The following is an 18,645-nucleotide window of genomic DNA, read 5'->3' on the forward strand; positions in this document are numbered from 1 at the left end:
ATACAGAAAGTGACACTACCATCTATACAGAAAGTGACACTACCAGCTATACAGAAAGTGACACTACCAGCTATACAGAAAGTGACACTATCAGCTATACAGAAAGTGACACTATCAGCTATACAGAAAGTGACACTAAAGGCTATAGAGAAAGTGACACTACCATCTACAGGATAACTATCGAGAAAGTCATCGATATAATATATATAACTATCTAACACAACCGGGTATATACATGTAGCATGACTAAAGCAGATCCTGTTTGCCATCAGGCCTAATAGAGATAACAGACATAGTGTGATGCTATACTGGATATCTATTATAATAGAGATAACAGACATAGTGTGATGCTATACTGGATATCTATTGTATAATAGAGATAACAGACATAATGTGATGCTATACTGGATATCTATTATATAATAGAGATAACAGACAGTGTGTGATGCTATACTGGATATCTATTATATAATAGAGATAACAGACAGTGTGTGATGCTATACTGGATATCTATTATATAATAGAGATAACAGACATAGTGTGATGCTATACTGGATATCTATTATATAATAGAGATAACAGACAGTGTGTGATGCTATACTGGATATCTATTGTATAATAGAGATAACAGACATAGTGTGATGCTATACTGGATATCTATTATATAATAGAGATAACAGACAGTGTGTGATGCTATACTGGATATCTATTGTATAATAGAGATAACAGACATAGTGTGATGCTATACTGGATATCTATTATATAATAGAGATAACAGACATAGTGTGATGCTATACTGGATATCTATTATATAATAGAGATAACAGACATAGTGTGATGCTATACTAGATATCTATTATATAATAGAGATAACAGACATAGTGTGATGCTATACTGGATATCTATTGTATAATAGAGATAACAGACAGTGTGTGATGCTATACTGGATATCTATTGTATAATAGAGATAACAGACAGTGTGTGATGCTATACTGGATATCTATTATATAATAGAGATAACAGACAGTGTGTGATGCTATACTGGATATCTATTGTATAATAGAGATAACAGACAGTGTGTGATGCTATACTGGATATCTATTATATAATAGAGATAACAGACATAGTGTGATGCTATACTGGATATCTATTATATAATAGAGATAACAGACAGTGTGTGATGCTATACTGGATATCTATTATATAATAGAGATAACAGACAGTGTGTGATGCTATACTGGATATCTATTATATAATAGAGATAACAGACATAGTGTGATGCTATACTGGATATCTATTGTATAATAGAGATAACAGACATAGTGTGATGCTATACTGGATATCTATTGTATAATAGAGATAACAGACAGTGTGTGATGCTATACTGGATATCTATTATATAATAGAGATAACAGACACAGTGTGATGCTATACTGGATATCTATTATATAATAGAGATAACAGACATAGTGTGATGCTATACTGGATATCTATTATATAATAGAGATAACAGACATAGTGTGATGCTATACTGGATATCTATTATATAATAGAGATAACAGACATAGTGTGATGCTATACTGGATATCTATTATATAATAGAGATAACAGACATAGTGTGATGCTATACTGGATATCTATTATATAATAGAGATAACAGACATAGTGTGATGCTATACTGGATATCTATTATATAATAGAGATAACAGACATAGTGTGATGCTATACTGGATATCTATTGTATAATAGAGATAACAGACATAGTGTGATGCTATACTGGATATCTATTGTATAATAGAGATAACAGACAGTGTGTGATGCTATACTGGATATCTATTATATAATAGAGATAACAGACACAGTGTGATGCTATACTGGATATCTATTATATAATAGAGATAACAGACAGTGTGTGATGCTATACTGGATATCTATTGTATAATAGAGATAACAGACATAGTGTGATGCTATACTGGATATCTATTATGTAATAGAGATAACAGACATAGTGTGATGCTATACTGGATATCTATTGTATAATAGAGATAACAGGCATAGTGTGATGCTATACTGGATATCTATTATATAATAGAGATAACAGACATAGTGTGATGCTATACTGGATATCTATTATATAATAGAGATAACAGACACAGTGTGATGCTATACTGGATATCTATTATATAATAGAGATAACAGACATAGTGTGATGCTATACTGGATATCTATTATATAATAGAGATAACAGACATAGTGTGATGCTATACTGGATATCTATTGTATAATAGAGATAACAGACAGTGTGTGATGCTATACTGGATATCTATTATATAATAGAGATAACAGACATAGTGTGATGCTATACTGGATATCTATTATATAATAGAGATAACAGACATAGTGTGATGCTATACTGGATATCTATTATATAATAGAGATAACAGACATGGTGTGATGCTATACTGGATATCTATTATATAATAGAGATAACAGACATAGTGTGATGCTATACTGGATATCTATTGTATAATAGAGATAACAGACATAATGTGATGCTATACTGGATATCTATTATATAATAGAGATAACAGACATAGTGTGATGCTATACTAGATATCTATTATATAATATAGATAACAGACATAGTGTGATGCTATACTAGATATCTATTATATAATAGAAATAACAGACATAGTGTGATGCTATACTGGATATCTATTGTATAATAGAGATAACAGACATAGTGTGATGCTATACTGGATATCTATAGTATAATAGAGATAACAGACATAGTGTGATGCTATACTGGATATCTATTATATAATAGAAATAACAGACATAGTGTGATGCTATACTGGATATCTATTGTATAATAGAGATAACAGACATAGTGTGATGCTATACTGGATATCTATTGTATAATAGAGATAACAGACAGTGTGTGATGCTATACTGGATATCTATTATATAATAGAGATAACAGACAGTGTGTGATGCTATACTGGATATCTATTATATAATAGAGATAACAGACAGTGTGTGATGCTATACTGGATATCTATTATATAATAGAGATAACAGACATAGTGTGATGCTATACTGGATATCTATTATATAATAGAGATAACAGACATAGTGTGATGCTATACTGGATATCTATTATATAATAGAGATAACAGACATAGTGTGATGCTATACTGGATATCTATTATATAATAGAGATAACAGACATAGTGTGATGCTATACTAGATATCTATTATATAATAGAAATAACAGACATAGTGTGATGCTATACTGGATATCTATTATATAATAGAGATAACAGACATAGTGTGATGCTATACTGGATATCTATTGTATAATAGAGATAACAGACATAGTGTGATGCTATACTGGATATCTATTGTATAATAGAGATAACAGACAGTGTGTGATGCTATACTGGATATCTATTGTATAATAGAGATAACAGACAGTGTGTGATGCTATACTGGATATCTATTGTATAATAGAGGTTCTGCTGTAGCCATACTATGCAAGGTGCTAATGAAGTAGTAGTAAAATAAACACAGCACAACACAACAATAAGAAACCATGACACTCACTAGCCACTTTCTCATGTGCTTATCAGCTAGGTAGGCCTTGCAATTGTATGGCAGATGTCAGAAAAAGATGAAATCATTGAAATGTTAGTTTATGAGTTACAAGTTAATGCCCCAAATCTTGAACAGCACTCTCAACCATTTTGAGTTAAATAGATGTCCAAACTCTGCCACAGCACCCTCTACCATATTACAGCAACTGATAAGATAGTATTAAAATTACCAAATGGATGTGGAATTTTAATTAACATATAACATCTTTGGATCAACACATTACTTGAAAAAACAATATCAAATAACATAGTCTAAGGCCAGGTTTGTAACTCAGTCAATTGCACTAAGTCCAGGTTTGTAACTCAGTCAATTGCACTAAGTCCAGGTTTGTAACTCAGTCAATTGCACTAAGTCCAGGTTTGTAACTCAGTCAATTGCACTAAGTCCAGATTTGTAACTCAGTCAATTGCACTAAGTCCAGGTTTGTAACTCAGTCAATTGCACTAAGTCCAGGTTTGTAACTCAGTCAATTGCACTAAGTCCAGGTTTGTAACTCAGTCAATTGCACTAAGTCCAGGTTTGTAACTCAATCAATTGCACTAAGTCCAGGTTTGTAACTCAATTGCACAAAAAACAAGTCATTGAAAATGACATAGTCCCCGCTATGATTGTGTTTTAGGGAACTGACAGTCTATGTTGTCATTTTCAAACCTGGTTAATATTCGTTGGCCTCATATGGTTGTTTTTGATATCACTACTCTGTTCAAGCATGTCTGAGTTATGGCTTTGGACATGGAAAATTCGCAAACAAAATGGCTGCCAGGCAGCCATATTGGATCGTATCACGACAACAATGAATATGCACATGTATGTCATAGAACACTGTCCTAATACCAACTTTGAATGAGATCTGTTCAAGAGTGTCTGAGTTATGGCTTTGGACATGGAATATTCACAAACAAAATGGCTGCCATGCAGCCATATCGGATTGTATCACAACGAAAATGGATATGCACATGTATGTCATAGAACACTGCACTAATACCAACTTTGAATGAGCTCTGTTCAAGCAAGTCTGAGTTATGGCTTTGGACATGGAAAATTCGCAAACAAATGGCTGCCAGGCAGCCATATTGGATCGTATCACAACAACAATGAATATGCACATGTATGTCATATAACACTGTCCTAATAGCAACTTTGAATGAGATCTGTTCACGCATGTCTGAGTTACGGCTTTGGACAGGGAAAATTTGCAAGCAAAATGGCTGCTAGGCAGCCATATTGGATTGTATCATAAAACAAATCGACGTGCATATGTATGCCATAGTATGTTGCCCCTGTACCAAGTTTGAAAAAAATCGGTCCAGGCATCTCCAAGAAACGGCTGTGGACAGACGGACGGACGGAACCCAATCCATAAGTCCCCGTCAGGGACTAACAAAAATAGCACCAATGGCATTGTAGCATAACTGTAGCACAACTGTACAGTTTTTAAAAATGTTTATCCATATGCTAGTCCATGCTAACAATAGGTGTTCATTTGTTGAATGACTATCCAGTTGCCTATCTAACCATGTTGCTATCTTCATGATATACGCTATCATTTGGCTGTTGCTATGGGCGTGGTCTTGTTGTTAGATATATTTGCATACACTTTTGTATGTTTTTGTTCACTTGTGTATGAATTCCTGATATCTATGCAATATACGTGATCATTTGGCTGTTGCTATGGGCATGGTCTTGTTGCTAGGCATATTTGCATACATTTCTAAATGTTTATTCATTTGTCTATTAATCCTCTTGTTATCTTTGCAATATATGTGATCACTGGATGTTGCTATTGGTGTGGTCTTGTTGCTAGGCACATTTGCATACATTTTTTGAATGTTTATTCATTTATCTTTCAATACCTGTTGTTATCTTTGCAATATATGTGATTATTTGGCTATTGCTATGGGCATGGTCGTGTTGCTAGGCAAATTTAAATATATTTTTTGAATGTTTATTCAATTGTCTAAGAATCCCTGTTATCTTTCTGAAAAACACCACTGTTTTGGCTGTTGCTATGGCTGTGGTCTTGTTGCCAGGCATATTTGCATACACTTTTTGAATGTTCGTTCACTTGTCTAAGGATCCCTGTTATCTTTGTGAAAAACACCACTGTTTGGCTGTTGCTATGGCTGTGGTCTTGTTGCCAGGCATATTTGCATACACTTTTTGAATGCTCGTTCACTTGTCTAAGAATCCCTGCTATGGGCGTGGTCATGGTTGCTAGGGAAATTTGCATACAGTTTTTGAATGTTTACTCACTTGCCTACAAGATGATCATGTTATATGGAGTCATGATGGGTGAATGGTTAGCGTGACCGGCTTGGAATCTACAGGTTGCAGGTTCGAGCCCTGTCGCTGCCTGCTGTTTGTTTCTGAGTGGCTAAAGTCCTTGGGCAAGATTTGAACCACAACTGTGCCTCAGTCAACCCAGCTGTATAATTGGGGACCTGGTAGGATGTACATGTAGGTTGCAATGTGAAGGCTTTAATCCTATGCGCTTAAAATGGCTGCAATGGATTGTATGTTCCCCGGGGAGTTGAGGAAGACTAAAGGGCCGTTGTGCCATTCTGATCCGAGCCAGTGGTAATAATTGTAAAGCGCTTTGAGCACGGTGTGGGAAAGCACTATATAAGAACCCAACATTATTATTTTATGACCAAAAGATACGGCCATTCGGTTGTTCATAAGGGTTGTCGATAAGGGTTGTCATGGTTGCTAGGGCCAATTGTGTCAGAATATTTGAAGAAAATTTAAAGAATAACAATCCCAGAAACATCTCACTAAGTTTCAGTCTCATTGACCAAGTACTTTTAGAGATATAAATTTTGACCAAAATTCACATTTTTACATCTAATTTGCACATCACCGATGAGATCATTATATGCTTCATATTTCTTCATATGCACACCCATAAATCCATTCCCATTCAATTTCAGCCCAATCTGTAGTTTTGGAATAAAGATTTTTGAAGAAAAAGACACATTTTATAGCTAATTTGCATATCACTGATGGGATCATCAAGTTCTAAACAATACTTAATCTAAATACCCCTAAGATTGTTCCCACCAAATTTCCGACCGATCTACCCAGTAGTTTTTGAGTTTAAGTTTCTCAACCAAACATCACACATATTGACCCCAACAAGACTCTTTATCATGTTTGTAGCATGAATGAACCTGTTTTAATCATAGACAGTGTCTATTAATTTAGCTGTGCTAAAACCAGCTTTTCCAAGCAACCTCAAACAGAGGTTAATATTGATGCCATTGACATTGAGATGTGAAGTAGCCCATAAAAGATTTAATGGCTTCATGGCATCAATAAAACAACAGCCTTTTATTTCGAGGCCGAGTTAAAGCATTTTTTAACACCACAAATCATATTTTTTGACCCAAAATGCACATCTCTGATGTGATCATTTTCATTTGAAAAATTTCCTATCTACACACCCCAAGTAATATCCCCAGCAAATACCAAGCCAATCGGTCTGGCGGTTTTTGACTTTAAGTCGTTTACACACACATACACACACACACTCACACTCACACACATACACACAAACACACAAAGACACACACACACATACACATCATACACATACACATACACATACACATACACATACACATACACATACAGACATTTCCCCATGGCTATAGCACTACTGAACCTCAGTTCAATTGTGCTAAACATATATTAGATAGGAATCAATGACCTTTGACCTACCTCTCTTTGGTCTTGCTTTAGTTGCAAATGTTCAGCATGTTGGTGTTGTCTATCCTTTCTTCTCCATTGAGCCTTACTTTTAAGTCGTGGACTAGAAATATATAACACAAATGATGTTATGATTTACTAAGTCTTACTTTTTAGTCGTGGACTAGACATAGGTAATGTAAATGATGTCATGTAATTTACTAAGTCTTACTTTTAAGTCGTGGACTAGACAGAGGTAATATAAATGATGTCATGTAATTTACTAAGTCTTACTTTTATGACATACAAACATATCTATATATGGTAAATGTAAGACCAAAGTGATACCATATCTATAATTGGTAAATGTAAGACCAAAGTGATACCATATCTATAATTGGTAAATGTAAGACCAAAGTGATACCATATCTATAATTGGTAAATGTAAGACCATAGTGATACCATATCTATAATTGGTAAATGTAAGACCATAGTGATACCATATCTATAATTGGTAAATGTAAGACCATAGTGATACCATATCTATAATTGGTAAATGTAAGACCATAGTGATACCATATCTATAATTGGTAAATGTAAGACCAAAGTGATACCATATCTATAATTGGTAAATGTAAGACCATAGTGATACCATATCTATAATTGGTAAATGTAAGACCATAGTGATACCATATCTATAATTGGTAAATGTAAGACCAAAGTGATACCATATCTATAATTGGTAAATGTAAGACCAAAGTGATACCATATCTATAATTGGTAAATGTAAGATCAAAGTGATACCATATCTATAATTGGTAAATGTAAGACCAAAGTGATACCATATCTATAATTGGTAAATGTAAGACCAAAGTGATACCATATCTATAATTGGTAAATGTAAGACCAAAGTGATACCATATCTATAATTGGTAAATGTAAGACCAAAGTGATACCATATCTATAATTGGTAAATGTAAGACCATAGTGATACCATATCTATAATTGGTAAATGTAAGACCAAAGTGATACCATATCTATAATTGGTAAATGTAAGACCATAGTGATACCATATCTATAGCTGGTAAATGTAAGACCATAGTGATACCATATCTATAATTGGTAAATGTAAGACCATAGTGATACCATATCTATAGCTGGTAAATGTAAGACCATAGTGATACCATATCTATAGCTGGTAAATGTAAGACCATAGTGATACCATATCTATAGCTGGTAAATGTAAGACCATAGTGATACCATATCTATAGCTGGTAAATGTAAGACCATAGTGATACCATATCTATAATTGGTAAATGTAAGACCATAGTGATACCATATCTATAGCTGGTAAATGTAAGACCATAGTGATACCATATCTATAATTGGTAAATGTAAGACCATAGTGATACCATATCTATAGCTGGTAAATGTAAGACCATAGTGATACCATATCTATAGCTGGTAAATGTAAGACCATAGTGATACCATATCTATAATTGGTAAATGTAAGACCAAAGTGATACCATATCTATAGCTGGTAAATGTAAGACCATAGTGATACCATATCTATAATTGGTAAATGTAAGACCATAGTGATACCATATCTATAATTGGTAAATGTAAGACCAAAGTGATACCATATCTATAGCTGGTAAATGTAAGACCATAGTGATACCATATCTATAGCTGGTAAATGTAAGACCACAGTGATACCATATCTATAATTGGTAAATGTAAGACCATAGTGATACCATATCTATAATTGGTAAATGTAAGACCACAGTGATACCATATCTATAATTGGTAAATGTAAGACCATAGTGATACCATATCTATAATTGGTAAATGTAAGACCAAAGTGATACCATATCTATAATTGGTAAATGTAAGACCATAGTGATACCATATCTATAATTGGTAAATGTAAGACCATAGTGATACCATATCTATAATTGGTAAATGTAAGACCAAAGTGATACCATATCTATAATTGGTAAATGTAAGACCATAGTGATACCATATCTATAGCTGGTAAATGTAAGACCATAGTGATACCATATCTATAATTGGTAAATGTAAGACCATAGTGATACCATATCTATAATTGGTAAATGTAAGACCACAGTGATACCATATCTATAGCTGGTAAATGTAAGACCAAAGTGATACCATATCTATAATTGGTAAATGTAAGACCAAAGTGATACCATATCTATAATTGGTAAATGTAAGACCAAAGTGATACCATATATATAGCTGGTAAATGTAAGACCATAGTGATACCATATCTATAATTGGTAAATGTAAGACCATAGTGATACCATATCTATAATTGGTAAATGTAAGACCAAAGTGATACCATATCTATAATTGGTAAATGTAAGACCATAGTGATACCATATCTATAGCTGGTAAATGTAAGACCATAGTGATACCATATCTATAATTGGTAAATGTAAGACCAAAGTGATACCATATCTATAATTGGTAAATGTAAGACCACAGTGATACCATATCTATAATTGGTAAATGTAACACCAAAGTGATACCATATCTATAATTGGTAAATGTAAGACCATAGTGATACCATATCTATAATTGGTAAATGTAAGACCATAGTGATACCATATCTATAATTGGTAAATGTAAGACCACAGTGATACCATATCTATAGCTGGTAAATGTAAGACCATAGTGATACCATATCTATAATTGGTAAATGTAAGACCAAAGTGATACCATATCTATAGCTGGTAAATGTAAGACCATAGTGATACCATATCTATAATTGGTAAATGTAAGACCACAGTGATACCATATCTATAATTGGTAAATGTAAGACCAAAGTGATACCATATCTATAATTGGTAAATGTAAGACCAAAGTGATACCATATCTATAATTGGTAAATGTAAGACCATAGTGATACCATATCTATAGCTGGTAAATGTAAGACCATAGTGATACCATATCTATAATTGGTAAATGTAAGACCAAAGTGATACCATATCTATAATTGGTAAATGTAAGACCAAAGTGATACCATATATATAGCTGGTAAATGTAAGACCATAGTGATACCATATCTATAATTGGTAAATGTAAGACCATAGTGATACCATATCTATAATTGGTAAATGTAAGACCATAGTGATACCATATCTATAGCTGGTAAATGTAAGACCATAGTGATACCATATCTATAATTGGTAAATGTAAGACCATAGTGATACCATATCTGTAATTGGTAAATGTAAGACCATAGTGATACCATATCTGTAATTGGTAAATGTAAGACCAAAGTGATACCATATCTATAATTGGTAAATGTAAGACCATAGTGATACCATATCTGTAATTGGTAAATGTAAGACCATAGTGATACCATATCTATAATTGGTAAATGTAAGACCATAGTGATACCATATCTATAGCTGGTAAATGTACGACCATAGTGATACCATATCTATAATTGGTAAATGTAAGACCAAAGTGATACCATATCTATAATTGGTAAATGTAAGACCATAGTGATACCATATCTATAATTGGTAAATGTAAGACCATAGTGATACCATATCTATAGCTGGTAAATGTAAGACCATAGTGATACCATATCTATAATTGGTAAATGTAAGACCAAAGTGATACCATATCTATAATTGGTAAATGTAAGACCAAAGTGATACCATATCTATAATTGGTAAATGTAAGACCATAGTGATACCATATCTATAGCTGGTAAATGTAAGACCATAGTGATACCATATCTATAATTGGTAAATGTAAGACCACAGTGATACCATATCTATAATTGGTAAATGTAAGACCAAAGTGATACCATATCTATAATTGGTAAATGTAAGACCAAAGTGATACCATATCTATAATTGGTAAATGTAAGACCAAAGTGATACCATATCTATAATTGGTAAATGTAAGACCAAAGTGATAACATATCTATAATTGGTAAATGTAAGACCATAGTGATACCATATCTATAATTGGTAAATGTAAGACCATAGTGATACCATATCTATAATTGGTAAATGTAAGACCATAGTGATACCATATCTATAATTGGTAAATGTAAGACCAAAGTGATACCATATCTATAATTGGTAAATGTAAGACCAAAGTGATACCATATCTATAATTGGTAAATGTAAGACCATAGTGATACCATATCTATAATTGGTAAATGTAAGACCATAGTGATACCATATCTATAATTGGTAAATGTAAGACCATAGTGATACCATATCTATAATTGGTAAATGTAAGACCAAAGTGATACCATATCTATAGCTGGTAAATGTAAGACCATAGTGATACCATATCTATAGCTGGTAAATGTAAGACCATAGTGATACCATATCTATAGCTGGTAAATGTAAGACCATAGTGATACCATATCTATAGCTGGTAAATGTAAGACCATAGTGATACCATATCTATAGCTGGTAAATGTAAGACCATAGTGATACCATAACTATAATTGGTAAATGTAAGACCATAGTGATACCATATCTATAATTGGTAAATGTAAGACCACAGTGATACCATATCTATAGCTGGTAAATGTAAGACCATAGTGATATCATATCTATAATTGGTAAATGTAAGACCATAGTGATACCATATCTATAGCTGGTAAATGTAAGACCATAGTGATACCATATCTATAATTGGTAAATGTAAGACCACAGTGATACCATATCTATAGCTGGTAAATGTAAGACCATAGTGATACCATATCTATAATTGGTAAATGTAAGACCATAGTGATACCATATCTATAATTGGTAAATGTAAGACCATAGTGATACCATATCTATAATTGGTAAATGTAAGACCATAGTGATACCATATCTATAATTGGTAAATGTAAGACCATAGTGATAACATATCTGTAATTGGTAAATGTAAGACCAAAGTGATACCATATCTATAATTGGTACATGTAAGACCATAGTGATACCATATCTATAATTGGTAAATGTAAGACCACAGTGATACCATATCTATAATTGGTAAATGTAAGACCATAGTGATACCATATCTATAATTGGTAAATGTAAGACCAAAGTGATACCATATCTATAATTGGTAAATGTAAGACCAAAGTGATACCATATCTATAATTGGTAAATGTAAGACCATAGTGATACCATATCTATAATTGGTAAATGTAAGACCACAGTGATACCATATCTATAAATGGTAAATGTAAGACCATAGTGATACCATATCTATAATTGGTAAATGTAAGACCAAAGTGATACCATATCTATAATTGGTAAATGTAAGACCAAAGTGATACCATATCTATAATTGGTAAATGTAAGACCATAGTGATACCATATCTATAATTGGTAAATGTAAGACCATAGTGATACCATATCTATAATTGGTAAATGTAAGACCAAAGTGATACCATATCTATAATTGGTAAATGTAAGACCATAGTGATACCATATCTATAATTGGTAAATGTAAGACCATAGTGATACCATATCTATAATTGGTAAATGTAAGACCATAGTGATACCATATCTATAATTGGTAAATGTAAGACCATAGTGATACCATATCTATAATTGGTAAATGTAAGACCAAAGTGATACCATATCTATAATTGGTAAATGTAAGACCATAGTGATACCATATCTATAATTGGTAAATGTAAGACCATAGTGATACCATATCTATAATTGGTAAATGTAAGACCATAGTGATACCATATCTATAATTGGTAAATGTAAGACCAAAGTGATACCATATCTATAATTGGTAAATGTAAGACCATAGTGATACCATATCTGTAATTGGTAAATGTAAGACCATAGTGATACCATATCTATAATTGGTAAATGTAAGACCATAGTGATACCATATCTATAGCTGGTAAATGTACGACCATAGTGATACCATATCTATAATTGGTAAATGTAAGACCAAAGTGATACCATATCTATAATTGGTAAATGTAAGACCATAGTGATACCATATCTATAATTGGTAAATGTAAGACCATAGTGATACCATATCTATAGCTGGTAAATGTAAGACCATAGTGATACCATATCTATAATTGGTAAATGTAAGACCAAAGTGATACCATATCTATAATTGGTAAATGTAAGACCAAAGTGATACCATATCTATAATTGGTAAATGTAAGACCATAGTGATACCATATCTATAGCTGGTAAATGTAAGACCATAGTGATACCATATCTATAATTGGTAAATGTAAGACCACAGTGATACCATATCTATAATTGGTAAATGTAAGACCAAAGTGATACCATATCTATAATTGGTAAATGTAAGACCAAAGTGATACCATATCTATAATTGGTAAATGTAAGACCAAAGTGATACCATATCTATAATTGGTAAATGTAAGACCAAAGTGATAACATATCTATAATTGGTAAATGTAAGACCATAGTGATACCATATCTATAATTGGTAAATGTAAGACCATAGTGATACCATATCTATAATTGGTAAATGTAAGACCATAGTGATACCATATCTATAATTGGTAAATGTAAGACCAAAGTGATACCATATCTATAATTGGTAAATGTAAGACCAAAGTGATACCATATCTATAATTGGTAAATGTAAGACCATAGTGATACCATATCTATAATTGGTAAATGTAAGACCAAAGTGATACCATATCTATAATTGGTAAATGTAAGACCATAGTGATACCATATCTATAATTGGTAAATGTAAGACCATAGTGATACCATATCTATAATTGGTAAATGTAAGACCATAGTGATACCATATCTATAGCTGGTAAATGTAAGACCATAGTGATACCATATCTATAATTGGTAAATGTAAGACCATAGTGATACCATATCTATAATTGGTAAATGTAAGACCATAGTGATACCATATCTATAATTGGTAAATGTAAGACCAAAGTGATACCATATCTATAGCTGGTAAATGTAAGACCATAGTGATACCATATCTATAGCTGGTAAATGTAAGACCATAGTGATACCATATCTATAGCTGGTAAATGTAAGACCATAGTGATACCATAACTATAATTGGTAAATGTAAGACCATAGTGATACCATATCTATAATTGGTAAATGTAAGACCACAGTGATACCATATCTATAGCTGGTAAATGTAAGACCATAGTGATACCATATCTATAATTGGTAAATGTAAGACCATAGTGATACCATATCTATAGCTGGTAAATGTAAGACCATAGTGATACCATATCTATAATTGGTAAATGTAAGACCACAGTGATACCATATCTATAGCTGGTAAATGTAAGACCATAGTGATACCATATCTATAATTGGTAAATGTAAGACCATAGTGATACCATATCTATAATTGGTAAATGTAAGACCATAGTGATACCATATCTATAATTGGTAAATGTAAGACCATAGTGATACCATATCTATAATTGGTAAATGTAAGACCATAGTGATAACATATCTGTAATTGGTAAATGTAAGACCATAGTGATACCATATCTATAGCTGGTAAATGTAAGACCATAGTGATACCATATCTATAATTGGTAAATGTAAGACCAAAGTGATACCATATCTATAATTGGTAAATGTAAGACCAAAGTGATACCATATCTATAATTGGTAAATGTAAGACCATAGTGATACCATATCTATAATTGGTAAATGTAAGACCATAGTGATACCATATCTATAATTGGTAAATGTAAGACCAAAGTGATACCATATCTATAATTGGTAAATGTAAGACCAAAGTGATACCATATCTATAATTGGTAAATGTAAGACCAAAGTGATACCATATCTATAATTGGTACATGTAAGACCATAGTGATACCATATCTATAATTGGTAAATGTAAGACCACAGTGATACCATATCTATAATTGGTAAATGTAAGACCATAGTGATACCATATCTATAATTGGTAAATGTAAGACCAAAGTGATACCATATCTATAATTGGTAAATGTAAGACCAAAGTGATACCATATCTATAATTGGTAAATGTAAGACCATAGTGATACCATATCTATAATTGGTAAATGTAAGACCACAGTGATACCATATCTATAATTGGTAAATGTAAGACCATAGTGATACCATATCTATAATTGGTAAATGTAAGACCAAAGTGATACCATATCTATAATTGGTAAATGTAAGACCAAAGTGATACCATATCTATAATTGGTAAATGTAAGACCATAGTGATACCATATCTATAATTGGTAAATGTAAGACCATAGTGATACCATATCTATAATTGGTAAATGTAAGACCAAAGTGATACCATATCTATAATTGGTAAATGTAAGACCATAGTGATACCATATCTATAATTGGTAAATGTAAGACCATAGTGATACCATATCTATAATTGGTAAATGTAAGACCATAGTGATACCATATCTATAATTGGTAAATGTAAGACCATAGTGATACCATATCTATAATTGGTAAATGTAAGACCAAAGTGATACCATATCTATAATTGGTAAATGTAAGACCATAGTGATACCATATCTATAATTGGTAAATGTAAGACCATAGTGATACCATATCTATAATTGGTAAATGTAAGACCATAGTGATACCATATCTATAATTGGTAAATGTAAGACCAAAGTGATACCATATCTATAATTGGTAAATGTAAGACCATAGTGATACCATATCTATAATTGGTAAATGTAAGACCATAGTGATACCATATCTATAATTGGTAAATGTAACACAGATCAATTAGAATGGCATGTACTATCCAAACATTTATCATTAGTAAAGGCTTGGTGAACTAGTTTAGCTGTCTTCAATTTTAATACAGTATACACAGGAAACACTCAAATGGCCAGATGGTTGAGGATTTACTATTTATTTTGGATGTTTCATTTATAAAACAATGTCATCATGGCTTCCTACTTAAAAAGCCAAAGTGAAACAACATATGCCAAGTCTTTGTTTGTAACTCAATAAATTGCAAAAGACAATAAATTTGGTAAACTTTTTGTTACTGTACATACAATAACAAACATTACAAATTTGTTACCTTTTGCAATGTATTGAGTTACAAACACAGACTTCCTCAATATTGTTTCCTATTGACGTCTGAAGTAGAAAGCCATGATAAAATTGTTTTGTACGCTAAAAATCCAAAATAAATAGTAAATCCTCATTCATGTGGCCATTTTAAATGATGGACATGTTAACACTTACCTCTGTGACATAACAGGTTTGGTCAGAGCTTCAGAATTCAACTCAGGAAACACTCCAGCTTCATGTTTTCGTTTGATATTAGTTGATAACAAATGTGGTGCCACAGCCAAATGGTCCACAGTAGTAGCTCTACGAATTATCAAGTGACCTAAGGGTATACAACACACAACAATTTACAGTGGTAGTTCTGCAAATTATCAAGTGACCTACGGGTATACAACACACAACAAGCAGCTAATGATGTATCTCAACAGTGCAGCAAACAGACTATAGGGCTAGGAGGTACAACCAGCTAATGATGTATCTCAACAGTGCAGCAAACAGACTATAGGGCTCGGAGGTACAACCAGCTAATGATGTATCTCAACAGCACAGTAAACAGACTATAGGGCTAGGAGGTACAACCAGCTAACAATGCACAACCAGCTAACGATGTATCTCACCAGTGCAGTAAACAGACTATACACTCACTGTCGCAGTTTTCGGACAGGGTCAAGTTATTCGACTATTACTATTGGATAAAAACTGCAAAAAAGTAACACCCATCATTGCTGCTTAGACATTTTCCTTTAGGGTCTTTTTCAACAGGGTTTATAGTCACAAGTATCTTTGTGGATGACATAGTCCCCAAATTTATAAACCTATATCGATGACTTAGTAATCGGACGACAGTATTGGTAATCGGACATGAACTTCCACACCGATTTACATATTTGTTGCGTATATTAAGAATTTCACCACTCCATTTGATTTAAATATTGGGCAAAAACATTGGTATTGTGGTATTTTAATCACCGTTACACTAAAGTTGATTTTTTTTGCAAAGGAAATATCGTGAACACTGTCCTACTACCGAATTCGACTCTGGGATTCGATCCCAGTTCATGGCGCGGCTTGGCAGTCTATGTATTGGGCGCGCAAACGTGAGCACTGTCCGATATACACTTCTTTGCTCCAGATACGTAACATACTTTCGTTCAAAACACATCAAGATTTCATGGAAAATGTCATCTAGTTTGAACGGAGCACTGGGAGAAAACTATTACTGAAATATTTGTAGATTTAAATAAGCAAAAACACTGACAACTACAGCAGTGTTGTTACATACGGTAACTTTGTCATCGCCGATATTAGTGCTCTCAAAACCGATACCACAAGATTGGTGTTGAATCAAAATTGCACTATTGCCTGATCTTTCGTACGAATGCTTGAGCATGACAATATGGCAGTTGCGGAGAAAACGGCGACAATCGCAGGACTAGTCGATATCTGTCCAAAAACAGAGTCTGTCTGAAAACTACGACAGTGAGTGTAGGGCTAGGAGGTACAACCAGCTAACTATGTATCTCAACAGTACAGTAAACAGACTATAGGGCTAGGAGGTACAACCAGCTAATGATGTATCTCAACAGTGAAGAAAACAGGCTACTATATTTAAGAAACTCACCATTATCAGTTACAGTGACAGAATGTTCATAATTAGGAGTTTTCACACTTCCTGTTGGATCTGTATTTTTACTTTTGTAGCTGTCAATTCTTGCTTCAAACACTTTAAGGTTAGTATCCATGTCTTCCCAGTTACTTAATATCTTCATATCAATCAAAGTGGCAAACATCTGAGTCTCAAGGAAAGGTGATAGGAATGGGATTGCTGCGTCTGGTTGGTCAGACAGGAATGAAGCCTAAAATACAAATGTACCACCATTGGCATTGTTACATAACTGTACAAGCTGATCTATGCTAACAAAATACCACCAATGGCATTGTTGCACAACTGTACAAGCTGATCTATGCTAACAATAGGTGTTCATTTGCTGAATGACTATGCATTTGCCTATCTACAAATGTAACCCTGTTGTTTTCTTTGCAATACATGTATATGCAATCATTGGCTGTTGCTATGGGCATGGTCATGCTGCTAGACACATTTGCATACATTTTTTTGAATGTTTGTTGTCTATGAATCCCTGTTGTTATCATTGCAATATACGTGATCATTTGGCTGTTGCTATGGGCGTGGTCATGGTTGCTAGGGGTATTGACAATCATT

General features: G+C 33.0%; 1 protein-coding gene across 1 annotated transcript in view; it reads right to left on the reverse strand.

Moving 5' to 3' along the window:
* The window catches only part of LOC144453039 (DENN domain-containing protein 5B-like), a 77,649-nt gene that overhangs the window by 32,525 nt on the left and 26,479 nt on the right, over nt 1-18,645 (reverse strand). The window contains exons 6-9 of the mRNA XM_078144309.1: nt 18,043-18,277; nt 16,596-16,743; nt 7,378-7,468; nt 3,607-3,642 (exon numbers count right to left, since the gene is read on the reverse strand). Coding sequence (XP_078000435.1) covers nt 3,607-3,642; nt 7,378-7,468; nt 16,596-16,743; nt 18,043-18,277 — 510 coding nt within the window. The remainder of the gene's footprint in view (nt 1-3,606; nt 3,643-7,377; nt 7,469-16,595; nt 16,744-18,042; nt 18,278-18,645) is intronic.

Source organism: Glandiceps talaboti, chromosome 23, assembly GCF_964340395.1.
Source record: "Glandiceps talaboti chromosome 23, keGlaTala1.1, whole genome shotgun sequence".
Taxonomy (NCBI): Eukaryota; Metazoa; Hemichordata; class Enteropneusta; family Spengelidae; genus Glandiceps; species Glandiceps talaboti.